This window comes from Gossypium hirsutum, chromosome D03 (genome assembly GCF_007990345.1).
Source record: "Gossypium hirsutum isolate 1008001.06 chromosome D03, Gossypium_hirsutum_v2.1, whole genome shotgun sequence".
In the NCBI taxonomy this organism is placed as follows: domain Eukaryota; kingdom Viridiplantae; phylum Streptophyta; class Magnoliopsida; order Malvales; family Malvaceae; genus Gossypium; species Gossypium hirsutum.
The window spans coordinates 38,416,356-38,430,186 of NC_053439.1; the positions used below are offsets into that span (position 1 = coordinate 38,416,356).

At 34.5% G+C, this 13,831-nt stretch overlaps 1 protein-coding gene across 1 annotated transcript; it reads right to left on the reverse strand.

Annotated features, from left to right (window-relative positions):
• Positions 1 to 1,264: 1,264 nt before the first annotated feature.
• Positions 1,265 to 3,998, reverse strand: LOC107949813 (pentatricopeptide repeat-containing protein At5g61400). The gene has a single exon (XM_016884579.2). It carries the CDS (start codon positions 3,789 to 3,791, stop codon positions 1,758 to 1,760), a length of 2,034 nt encoding a protein of 677 aa, XP_016740068.2. The 5' UTR covers positions 3,792 to 3,998; the 3' UTR covers positions 1,265 to 1,757.
• Positions 3,999 to 13,831: the final 9,833 nt, after the last annotated feature.

Consider the following 13,831-nt stretch of genomic DNA (forward strand, 5'->3'; position numbering starts at 1 on the left):
GGATATCACACCTCCATAGCTCCTCCACTAGCAAGTCAACTGTACCATTGCTGATTGCCTTGCATTGCTATAGATTTAACCCCAAGAGGATCTGACCCAATTTTTCAAGTGATGGCAGGCTTTTATTGGAGAGCAAATTGCAAACCAATGTTTTAGGCGATTTTTACTGGTGGGGGAGAGGGAAAGAATCAGAGTAGGGAAGGGATGGTAGGGAAGAGGGAGAGGGATGGGAGAAGGGGATGGAAAATGGAAGTTGTAACGAAAAATAGTTAGTTGTGACTGTTTTGTTATTTTTCAAAAGTGGAGTGACTGAATTAAAATATAAGTGATTGTTTTATCAACTACTTCAAAGTTAAGTGACTATTAATATAATTTACCCATAAAAAAACATAAATATGAAATGTGGGTACGACTCTAAAATGGCATGGATAAAGTAAATAACTTATTTTTTGTAAATGCCACAACAAATTTCTTCAATTACGTGATATTTCTCAATCGGAAAATGCTACCCGTCAGACGAAACAAACAGAGATGGTAATAAGCAACAGTTCGGATCAATTTTAGGAAAAAAAAAACTTAGCTTGTAATGTTATAATTTTTAAAAATCCAAATCGAAATTAAAGAATCCCAAGTTGGACCTTATTGAATTAGATCTGTTAGGATTAATAGTTTATTTTTAAACTAGTGAACATGATGAATAAATAACCGATCTTTTGGAAACCACAATACCTAATTCAAGAAATCAAGCTGAGAGTGAAAAGAAAAAAAGTCTGGCAGTATATGGATGATATTTTTGAAATTTGGGTATTTTATAAAAAACACAAGTCCCACCCGAAAGAGGTAAAATTTTTTATTTTAGTACAAAAAATCACGTGACTTTATCATTTTAAACCGTGTGTATTAAAACAGAGGCGTTATGTTTTTAGAAAACAACGCTTTAAACTTTATATTTACTAATTTAAATATAAATTATAAATTAATAAAAAATGGAGACAAATTTGAAGCAAAGCAAAGGCATATAATTTAAAATCTAAATACCCAGTTGCTGTTGGACACAGCAAAGAGCATTTGTTTCAATTTTTTTAGGAATTGGGCAACTTTAGTTCAAATGGAAATGACAAAATTATCCTTAAATCTTACTACCATTTTATCTTTATACCCTTTTTTTTTTATCTTATTATATTACCCTCAAATATAAGCCTTTCATTTTTAAATTATACTCAATTCAGTATTTTGCTTCTTTAAAGAGCATAATAGCATCAACTATTTCACAAATACTACCCACATGCAATTTCTGATTCTGTGGGCGCAAACAACACAACTCTTCATTAAATAATTTAATTGTTTCACTTTGGCTCCTAAATAAAGCTAAAAACTTACCAAAATTTTCATTGGTAGCACCAAAGAATTTGAGTTATTTGGTCATTGACAACTTCATGTTTCTTCAGCCAAGGAACTCAACTTAGTTGGCTTGCTTTCAGCATCCAGGACTTCAGATATGAACAATACATGTAATGCCTAGATTCCAGTTCATCAAGTATCCAACAAAAGTCCGGCATCTCTCCAGTTCCAAACATTTCAACTAGTATGATCAGTGATCACTGGCAGCAACCATAAAGTAATTGCAGAACTACTCCTCTGAGCTGCAAACAAGCCGATGCAGTGCCAAAAAATATTGCACTACCTCAAGCTTCAAGGTCAGAGAGCGAACGAGCCATCACTGCAGGGAGGAATTCACCCACCAGACTGATTGCTAATCACAAACAGATCTTACTGTCCTCTTTTACTGTATAGTTAGGTTCATTTTCGTCCCCTTGATTCAAAATGCCCGAGCCCTGAACAACTAAATCCTCAGAGCACCTTAGAGCAGACCTAAGGTCTCCAATCTCTTGATAACCCCTGGCTATAACCGCATCGATGGCAATGCTTGGCATGATGCCCATCTTTATCATATCCGCGAGCAACATCATCACATCAATCATATGCTTGGCTTGAAAATGACCCTTTAACATGACAATGTACAAGGGCGCATCTACCATCAAACCGCTGCATCTCAAATCCGAGAAAATTTTACTTGCTTCAAACACCTGGCCTTCCTTGCACATGGCCTGAATCAAGCTTGTATACATCACATGATTTGGGGAGCAAAATAGACCATCAAACTCATCAGTTACTGTTCCACCAATACCAGCTTTACTCTTCTCCAAGAAAAAGCTGAAAGCCTCCGAAACTCTTCCATCCTTGCAAAGGCCATCGATTAAACTACTTAACGTGAAAACATTGGGCATTAATCCTGATTCCAGCATCTCCTTATGCAGCCGGAATGCCTCCTTGATATTACCATTTTTACAATACCCATTAATCAAAGCAGTGTAAGCCACCACATCCGGAACAAGACCTTTGATAACCATTTCGGAGTAAAATCCCACGGCAGCTTCCATGTTTCCAGTCTTGCAATAACCATCAATCAATGTAGAGAAAGTGATAACATTTGGTTCTACACCATTTTCGTTCATTTGAGAGCATATCTCCAAAGCCTTCTCCATGTTCCCCACTTTACAGTACCCATCAATGAGGGAATTGTAAGTCACAGAATTAGCCAAAACTCCATCTTTGTTCATTTTCTGCAATAAAAAGCTCCCTTCCTCCACTTTACCAACAGTACAAAGACCCTTAATCAGTATGCTATATGTGATAACATCAGGCAAAATTTCCAACTTCTCCATTTCTGAGCTCAACTCCACTGCTTCAGAAACATTGCCTGCCCTACAGTAGCCATCAATCAAACAATTGTAGACAAAAATATTGGGGAAAACACCATATTTAACCATACAAACAAAGTAGCTCCTAGCTACCGTCAGTTCACCCACCTTACAAAGTCCATCAATCAAGATACCAAAAGTAACAATATTTGGTCCCAACCTATCACTGATCATCATCCTGTATATTTCGAAGGCTCGTTCGACTCTATCCATCTTGAAATAGCCATTCATCAAAACATTATAAGTGTACAAATTTGGAAGGAAATAACCCTCTTTAATCAATCTAAACATACGTTCTGCCTCCAGCATCTTACCGTCATTACAAAGTAACTTTATAACAGTAGTGTAGACGACAACATTGGGTGGAATTCCTTTCATCAACAGTTCATAAAACAAGTTGTGTGCCTTTAAAACATCACCTTGACAACAGCAACAATTTATCAACACCCCATAAGTAACAACATTAGGCAAAAACCCCTGTGAAAGCAATTCCTTGTAAAGATTCCACATGGAGTCAAACCTGCCAAACTTAATTAACCCATCTAAAAGTGCATTACAAGCCTGCATTTGAGGGAAAGTTTTGATATTTCTATAAACCCACAAGGCGTCTTCGATTAAACCCATCTGGGAAAATGCAATGATTAATGACCCAAACACATCGGGAGTGAATTTTGAGGTTTGCAATCTGTTAAGGGCATTGAAAATTAAGTGGCAAGCACGGTGGGGTTCCAAAGAGCTATGGAGGGCTTTGATGAGGTATTTTATCAAACACCTGGCGTCCTCGTAGAGTTTAGCACGGGCCATGACGTGAATGATGGCTGAATAAGGCTCGAGATTCTTCAAGGGGTTTAAGAGATTGGCATTGGAATTGAAAAGCTTGAGAGCTTGGTGAGGGTTTTGGGTGTTGAGGATATCCTTTGTCAGATGATGGGATGACGATGACGACGAGGAAGATGCCATTTTACAAAGGTTTGAAGGGTATTTGGTGCAAAGAAATGGCGTTTGTTTACGCGGGAATAGCTTCAACATTTTCAGTTTATAGGTTTACATGGCCGAATCCTAAAATTATAAATTGCTATCGATGTTGAGATGGAACACAAAACCAAATAAATTCAAATTTTAGATTAAATTGGGGCATTGTTTTGCATCTCTTCGATAAACGGGGTTCGCCATGTTTATGGGCTAAGGCTCTCCTACGAATCATGTCACCCCCCCTCCCTTTCGACCCTAAAGATTAGAATTTTCCTCCCGTACATTTTAAGATAATTTTTTTCGTGACAATGTGCACCAATTAGATTTAGAAATTTGGCATAAATGGTACCTCATTAATTAATTTATCCATGTAATAATTTAATTAGCCCACATCATTTAATTTTTTTTATCTATTGAAATAGAGAGAAAAATAGAAAAACAAACCCGCATGGGTGAGGCCCAAATCCAAAGACAAAAGCAACAAACTGTATTAGACCCCAATACAATTAGAAAAACACCAAAGAAGGAATAGAAGACAAAAGAAAAAGAAACCCTAAATGTTGCCCCAAAAGCAACTGATGGTACCTGTTGTGCGACCACCATAGTGCCCAAATTGTTGTAAGGATGAATGTTAAATTGTCCCCAGTATATGCTTTACAAAGAAAACCCAATCAACTCATAAGATCTGAATCATTGTAGCTACCAGCCTAGGATATGTCTAGTCGATTCCAAACCAAAATGGCAAAAGGGTACTCCCGAAGTACATGAATAGGCATCTAAGGTATATTAAGGCATCTAGGACAGTAGTGTGTAGTAGAGATGTGTCGATTGTAAATGATGTGTAATGTGGGTACATAATTGCAAAGGAATCTCTAAACAATCATGTGAACTTTAGGAGGGACCCAAATCTTCCATATCCTTGTAAACAAATCACGCGAACTCAAAGGGTTGAAAAGACTAGAAGGAATAGAGAGTTGTTGCATAGGCCAATGAAGCAACCTATATCCACTACGAACGGAGTAACAACCAGTTGATCGCCTTTCCAGACCACCAAATCATCACCATCCAAACAAGAGAGAGGAATGCTAAGAATGCGAACTGCCTTAACGACCAACAGTGACTCATAGACCAAGGTATGATTCCACTGGGTCGAATCTTGTAACATTAAATCACTCACCCAAGTAACATTAGTATTAACAGATGAGTGTACAATACGACAGGGAACTTTACCTGGGAGCCAAATGTTGTTCCAGATGGAGATGGGGTGACCATTGTCCATCCGCCAACCAAGGCCCTTTTTAACAGACCTCAAGAGCACTAGATATTGTGTTAAGTATAAAAAGGGCGAGACCTTATACCCGCTCTAAAAAAATCAACATTAAGAAAGTAATGTGCTTTTAAAACCCAACTCATAAGATAATCCGGATCTACTAATAAACGCCAACCCTAGTTAGGCAAGAGTGCAGTATTAAACTAAGCCAAATCACGAAAGCCCATACCCCCATCACACTTAGTTGTGCTTAACGAAGACCAAGAACACCAATGAATTCCCCAACGACTCCCTGATTTTTGCCACCAAAACCTACTCATAATAACTTCAAGTGCGCGACAAATGGAAGAAGGAAATAAAAAAACATTGCATTGCATACATTGGAATTGCTTACAAAACAAAACGTACAAAAACACCCTAACCACCCTGAGATAAGTAACATAAGTTCCAACTATCAACACACCGACGAAACTGGTCCTTAAATGCTAGAAATTCTCTCACTTACTCCTTCCAACCATTGGGGGAATTCCCAAATATTTATCCATCTGATGGACAGTGCATACACGGTAACACCCCTAATCTGTATCCGTCGCCGAATTAGAGTTACGAGGCATTATTGAACAAAACACAACTATCTCAAAATCAATACATATACATTGTATATATTATTTATATATAATAAACTTAGTCTAATATTAAATATGTAAAATGTTAAACTTCTCTTCTAACTATTTTTAAACTTCTCTTCTAACCATTTTTAATAAACAAAGACATTACAAACTAGCAAATCCATAAGGAAACAAACCATTTTAGTATGGCTATTATATTTATATACAATATAAAAAAATACTACCTTCAAAACATTTATCTAGTCTGTACATGCCATAGTTAGAATTTAAATATTTTAAATACCGAGACAATAGATAGGGTGATGAACTTGCTGACGATCCCTGAGCTTGAAGCTTGATTTTTGATCTATAAAATAGATAGACGTAAACAAACAAAGTAAGCTGACATAGCTTAGTAAGTCTATAGCATAATTAAAATATATATAAAAATAAGAATCATATAAATTCATAATTAAACTTATTGAAATCGCAAATACCACATATGTTACCATTTGAATATTTGCTACTCATAATCATCTTATTTATAATCAAATATATGTACTCGTAGAATTCTTACCAATGAATATATAAATATGTATATACAATATGCATACCACCAATTGTATATTTAAATACTCATCAAAAACTTACATCCGAATACTTTTATATATCATTTACATCTAAACGAATGCATACATCATTATCAAATACCAAAAACCGAATACATTTATACTTCATATGTGCACAACCGAACGTATATATATACTTAACAAATTTTATAACCGAATATATCTATACACATCAAACGAATATAATCGAATACATTTATACTTACCAAAATGCATATATAGGTTTCTCACATACATCTATCCGAATGCGAATATACCTAACAATTTCATAGAATTGAATATATATATATAAATACATACTCATCAAATACATATAAACGAATGTTTATATGCTCATCAAACACAATGACCAAATGTATATATAAATTCTTTAAATCCATATGACTAAATCATAAACGTATTCAATACATGTAAACACATAATTTGAACAAATTCACCGGCACAAAACCTGCTAGACTTAAAGCCTAATTCAATACACTGGCACTTAGCTTGCTAGACATAAAGTCTGAAATGTTTCACCGGCGTCAAGCCTGCTAGACTTAAAGTCTGAAATGTTTCACTGGCATCAAGCCTGCTAGACGTAAAGTCTGAAATGTTTCACCGGCATCAAGCCTGCTAGACTTAAAGTCTAAAATGTTTCATTGGCAATAAACCTGATAGGCACTGAGCCTAAAATCTCAATTCCATTCAAAAAATTTTACATGAATATACATACATAATCGAACCTCCCTTATACATATATAAATTTCATACTTAAACTCATTACAGAACATATACATGCATATTTGCATAATCGAACCTCATATAAACTTGTATAAATGGCATACCTAAATTCAATACAAGAACATATACATGTATATTTGCATATTATAGATCCAATACAAAGTTTTATACCAATATAAACCTCTGTTTATTTCTGAATCTTAAGTACACACATATATATACCTTTTATTAAACCAATACTTTATACTTGTATATACATGTATAAATTCGAAACTTGTACATATAAAAATATAAAACTTTTATACTCCAACTAAATTCGATAACTTTTATAATTGTATATCCTTATAAACCTTCATACTTTAACTAAATTCAAATGACTATATAAGTATATACCTATGATTCGAACATGTAATAATAATACATATAATTCACTCATACTTTTAATTATTTCAACCAACATATTTTAAATTATAATTCATCAAAATACAGCACATATACATACCTATATACTGATTTTATGATATTAAACATCTAATAGACTTACCTCGGATGGTGAAAAGTCGAAACCAGACGATTAATCGACAACTTTAGTTTTTTTCCGATCCAACTCCAATTTCTTCGGTTCTTGATCTAAATATATTCAAAATAAGCTAGTATAAATATAATTACATTCAATTTAGTCCAAAAACACATAAATGGGCAATTTACCATTTTGCCATTGACATTTGCACTTTTGCAATTTAGTCCCTATTGCATAAAACACAAAATACACAAAATACCATACAAGAGCTGAATATTCATAGTGCTCATACAAGTCCTCACATTTCATTTATTTTACATTTTAATCCCTCAATATTTTAATTTTACAATTTGGCCCTAATTACTCAATTTCACCAAAAATTCAAAGACAAAACATGTTAATCTTTCACCTATCTTTCATATTTAATCATCAACAAACAAAAAGCTCAAACATTCATCAATGGCATATCTCAAAATCACCATCAAATTCCAAAATTAAAGCATGGGCTAGCTAAAACACGAAGCAACGATCACAAAAACGTAAAAATTATCAAAAATCGAACAAAAGACTAACCTTAATCTAACTCAACAATGGCCGAACCCTAGAAAAGCTTTTATCTTTTATTTTTTCTCTAGTTTTGACGATGGAAGAAGATGATATGATAATGGCTTTGTTTTTATTTTATTTGATTATAGCATATATTATAATATTATTATTTTAACTTTTATTTTTAATATATAAAAACCATATAATAAAACAATATGCCGTCCACTACCTTATAATATTGGCTAAATTTCAACATAAGGCCTCCAAATTATAAAGACAACAACAGTTAGACAGTTTCTTATTTTAACCATCAAATTTTTATTTTACGCGATTAAGCCCTTTAATCAAATTAAGCACACAAATAATAAAATTAATTCACGAAACTTTCACACAAGCAAATTCACACATAATAAACACACAAAATAATATTAAAATTTTTTTTCTGACTTGGATTTGTGGTCCCAAAACCACTTTGTCCAATTAGAGTTAAAATCGGGTTGTTACATACACCCAATACCGACCCGATACTAGAATCGATAAAATGCTCCACATTCAAGCTAAAAGAAATAGTCGATTTATCAAAATTCACCACCTGTCCAGTGCATCGCCCATATTCCTGCGAAATAGAGTGGACCGTGGCAGCACTCTTAGTAGATGTCAGATTGAAAATCATACAGTTATCTGCAAGAAGAAGATGTGTTAGACGATAACCTATTTTGCCAATGGACTCAAGGCATCCCCCTGATGGAGTCCTCGTGTTGGTTGAAAAGAATCTCCCCAATATCCATTGAGAACCACAAAAAAAGAAACCATAAGGATACAAGCCATGATCAAGGAAACCCATTTTGAATCGAATCACATACATAACATGATAGCCTCCAAAAAATCCCACTCGACGTGATCGTAAGCTTTACTCATGTCAAGCTTAAGTGAAAAAGAGCCTACAACCCCATGGTGCTTGTGCTTAAAAGAATGTAGCAACTCATAAGAGATAAGAAAGTTTTCAGTGATAAAACAACCAGGAACAAACGTACTCTACGCCTCGTCAATACAGACAGACAGAACCTTTTTAAACCTGTTCACCAGAACTGTAGAAATGATATTGTACAGGACAGAACAGAGACAAATTGGGCAGAATTGTGACATTTACATAGGGTTGCGCACCTTGGGAAGGAGAATGAGATTTATGGCATTGATATCAGAAAGAGGAAACTCCCTTTGAAGCACCTGTAAACAATAATTTGAGGCATCAGTGCCAATGATATGTCAATAATTCTGAAAGAACAAAGCCGAGAATCTATCCCTACCCAGGACTTTCAAATGAGACATCCCGTCAATGGCCGACCTAATCTCCTAAAATGTAAAATTAGAGAGCAAAATCCCATTCATCAAATGAGTAATACACACCTTAATTCTCTCCAAAAAATTATCAAAATTCTCCGATCTAGATGAAGTAAAAAAGCCTTAAAAATATCTAGTGGCAACTCTAAACATAGCATCTATGTCTGGACAAGTACGACCATCATCATCCACCAAAGAAGATACCGAGTTCAGAGGCTTCCGAAAAGTGGCAAACTTGAGGTAGAATGATGTGCTACGATCACCATAGCGCAACCAATTCACCCATGCCTTTTGGCCCCAAAACAAATCCTCTCTATCAGCCTCCATATTAAGAGTCAATTTTACCTCAGTGATCTTGGCCAAGATGTCATCGAAGGGATCAGCCTGATGTCTCGTTTCAACTGAGCCGTAGTCTATTGAACAAATCAATGCCTATGATTATGAAGTGTTCGGACCCAAGTAGACAAAACAACCCCTAACGAACCCAACAGAATCGAAACTGACCTTGTACTTGAAGTCCATACCCTCCTGATCTCGTATTCACAAGAAGGTTTAAATACCCAAAGAGACTCAAAACGAAACATTGTATCCAGTTGTCTAGAAACAATCCCCGAAAGAGAAGTAACATCTATAATAACCAAAAAACAATGACCAGAAACAAAATGAGGAGAATCAAAAACCCTTGAAGTAGGAAAATGAACCCTCTATAAAAGAGTAACCACACAACCTTCCAATCATTCCCAAATGTTAGTGTTTGAAAACTGACCCCGTTCCCAAATGAACCAACGTCTCTCAAAACTCAGATCATGAAGCTCACAATTATCCAAAACTAAACAAAAGGCCTTCATTTGGCAATCATTGTGAAGGCGCCCCCACACTTCTCAAAGGTATCAGCAATCTCGTTGAAATCATCAGCCACCATCCATGGCAAAACAGGATGTCTCCCTAAATCTTGAAGTAAACGCTAGGAGTCAACTCTGTCCTGTTCCACCAGAGATCCATAAAACCCCGTAAATCTTCAACTCGACCCAGTAACATCATCAATAACAACCACATCAATATGGGGACCCAAATAACTCTGCAACTAAAACTGACAACCCGATTTCCAACCCAACGAAAGTACACCCCTACTAGCAAAATTTGAAATATCTATACCATAGAGAAAACCAAACCGACGACACACCTAATCCATTCATTGAGTGTCAAGTTTTGTCTCCATAAGAAAGAGCATCCAGGGATTGTATTTACACAGCGTATGTTGCACACGACGAACGTTTCATGGATTCTCTAAACCACAAACATTCCACTGATCAGATTCATAATGATCGGCTGCCCTACGTGCAGAGCTAGCCGCATCAAAAGTTGAAGGAGTTTGTGTTGAATCCAAATCTGTAGTAACAACAGAGACTGTAGAAGAGAATCGAGCCCGTTTTTTCCCATCCAAACCAACCATAGTCGAGGAATGTTGTTGTGTGAATTCAACCATGACTACACACCGATCATTTACATCATTAGACCCAGTCAGAATTCCCTCAGAACGAGACTTATCTAAGGTGAGACCCAACGTATTGCTAACTTCTTTCAAAAAGGTCGAAGTAGAAACAGTCGAAAGATATGTACCATGAAAACTAGAACCCTTGCCCAAATTTAATCCTCATTCTTCTAGTGCAGAACGCAACCAAAAACTAGGTTAGGGTTATCGACAGTGAGGTTGTGTACACAAAGAAATATCCCAACCCAAAGGGACATATTTCATGCAAATAGTCAACTGAACAGCGCAGAAGTTTTCACTGTGTCCCAATTTTCCATAGAGGAATCAGAAAAGCAGAAATTGTTCATACTAAAATTAGGCATAGACCCTCTGTTAAGAAGACAAAGCAAGACATTTCTTTCGTTTCAGAGGAATTCGGACATCCAATTTCACGCGAACCCATAAGGAGTGATGAGAGCCAAAATTAAAATTGGTAGAATCAAATGCGAAAAAAGTCCCAAGGAAATTCCCAAATTGCCTAGCCAGATCTTCATAATAGTATCCAAGAGAGACATGATGAGCTTGCACCCAAAAATCGACAAAACAAAGGGCACTTGAAGAGGATCCTCCCCTAGCAACAGACGGTGGAACACAAGCAAATGATTATTAAAAGTCCAGGGACTACCTTGGAGAACCTGTTCAATATCTATTTCCGCATAAAAATGAAACAGAAACCATTTTTCGCACAAATCAGAAATTGTAATACCCCTAATTGGGTGCCATAGATTTGCCATAGTCGTTCGCATTGCTTCAAAATGGATTACACTGGTCATAAGGAAACAACCAACGAGACAAAACTCAAACCCAGACCTGACATCAGAACCCTCAGGGGCCATTGGCCACGCCTCATCGTCATCATCACGAAGGGAGAAGCCTGCAATATTATCCTCCATTAATGAAATCAATGGAAAACGACACTGTTACTGCGCAAGAAAATGAAAAATCTATCTAAAAACAAACAAACCCAGCAAAAGGCAAAGAAAATAAAAACCACGTAGCAGAAGGCAGACAACTAACTTTTTTCTTTTTAATAAAGTATTAGATAAACAGTCATTGTTGAGCATGATGTAAAGGAACTAAAAACATGTTGAATCAAAGACACAAGTGAATGCTTGCCCATATTGTTTAATCTTAAAATAATTAAAAATGACTAAAATGTATGATGGAAGTCAAATTCTGATAAAAAAAGTACCAATTTAAATATTAAATTTGAACTCATGTATCAAAAAATATATTTATGGTTATAATTATTATTTATAATAAATTTAGAACCAATATTGATATGAATTTTAGAACATTTATCATTTGAATATGTTTCTTTTTTATGAATAGCTCGTTTCAATATAATACTTGAGTTAAAGATGTAAATTCATGTTGTGAATTCAAATATTTGCAAACATCTGATTTTATAGATACAAATTTTGTTAATTTGGATAATATTTAAATTGTAAGTGGATGTCCATCAAGATCTAGATAAGTTTTGATGTACTTAAAAACTTTAATAGTAATTTGAAGTAGAGTTCTATTTCATTTATAGTTCTTATGTCTATAAATATAGTCTTTGGAGAAACATTGTAGATAATTCCGATTGATCAATAAAATACACTCTCTCTTTTGCTCTCTCATTCTATTTGTTCTTTACTCTTTGTCTATTTATTTTATAACACGTTACCAGCACGATTCTCTTTTAATTGTTTTTCTCCATAAGTCACAAAAATATCCCAAAATTTACTGTTGTCAATTGCCTCCTAGAGTTGCTGCTATTTCAATTGAGGCCTGCGCACTATGGGTAATCATTAGAGCCTTTAACCACTCAGCCAAGGTGACAACGATGATGTTAAAGAATCTCAGGTATATTTTACTAAGATTTATTTATTAATTATGTCTATTATAATTGGAGACTAATCATGACAACATGAATAGATAGATTTTGATTTGAAATCCACGTATGTTTGCGATGGTGATTATGAAATAAAGAATCAATGAAGGCGACTAGAAGTCTGTCCTACTAGATTTGTTGAATTCCCTGAAGTGAATGCAAACATAAAAAAAATAAAATATATAATCATGGAGCACTAAAATATTTTGTTTCTGTTAATATTCTTTAAGAAATGATACGAAAATGTAGTAATGAATTCTATCATTACAGATAGAAAATATTTATCTTATTCGGTATTGAAACAAACAAATATCATTCCAATATTTGATAGTACAAATTTAGTTGAAAGCTCTAGAGGAGCTAATACATTAATATCTTGTGATGGTTAATTTATTGGTTTTAAAATATATTCCTTATAATGGATATCATATTGAGATTGTGAATGAAGAAAAAATTATATTTCATATGAATCACTATTATTATAAATATCTATTTTGAAAAAATGAAAAAAAAAAGAGGATTGAGTTATTGAATACTCTTGTTATTAAATTGAATTGACTGTAACTATCTTTGTGATATTCTTTTGTCATCATTCCCGTTAAGGGATTGAAAGCAAAAAAAAATTACTGTGAAAGATCTACATATGAGCAATAGAATATGATAATTCTATCTAAAACTCGTTATGGTTGGATGCACCTGAAGTTGCAAGTTTTTTTAAAAAAAACTGTAAGTATAACTCTACAATATTCAAAATAAGTTCTCAATTAAAATTACATGGAAAAATATTACTAATGAGAACTTGAAAGAAGGAAAACTTATGTATGAAAAGTCATTGGTTATGTACCAGTTGTACACCTCGAAAATAAAATCCACTCTCAAAATTTGCTATTAATAGATTTTGATTGGATTCAAAGTCTACTACTAGAGTTTATTTTGTTGACTTAGTGGCATTATAAACTTCACATCGATTTAGACATTTCTAGTAGTAAATGTCACAATAGTACTTATATGTGGATACAAAGTAAAATGAATGACGGTAAAACTATCAAT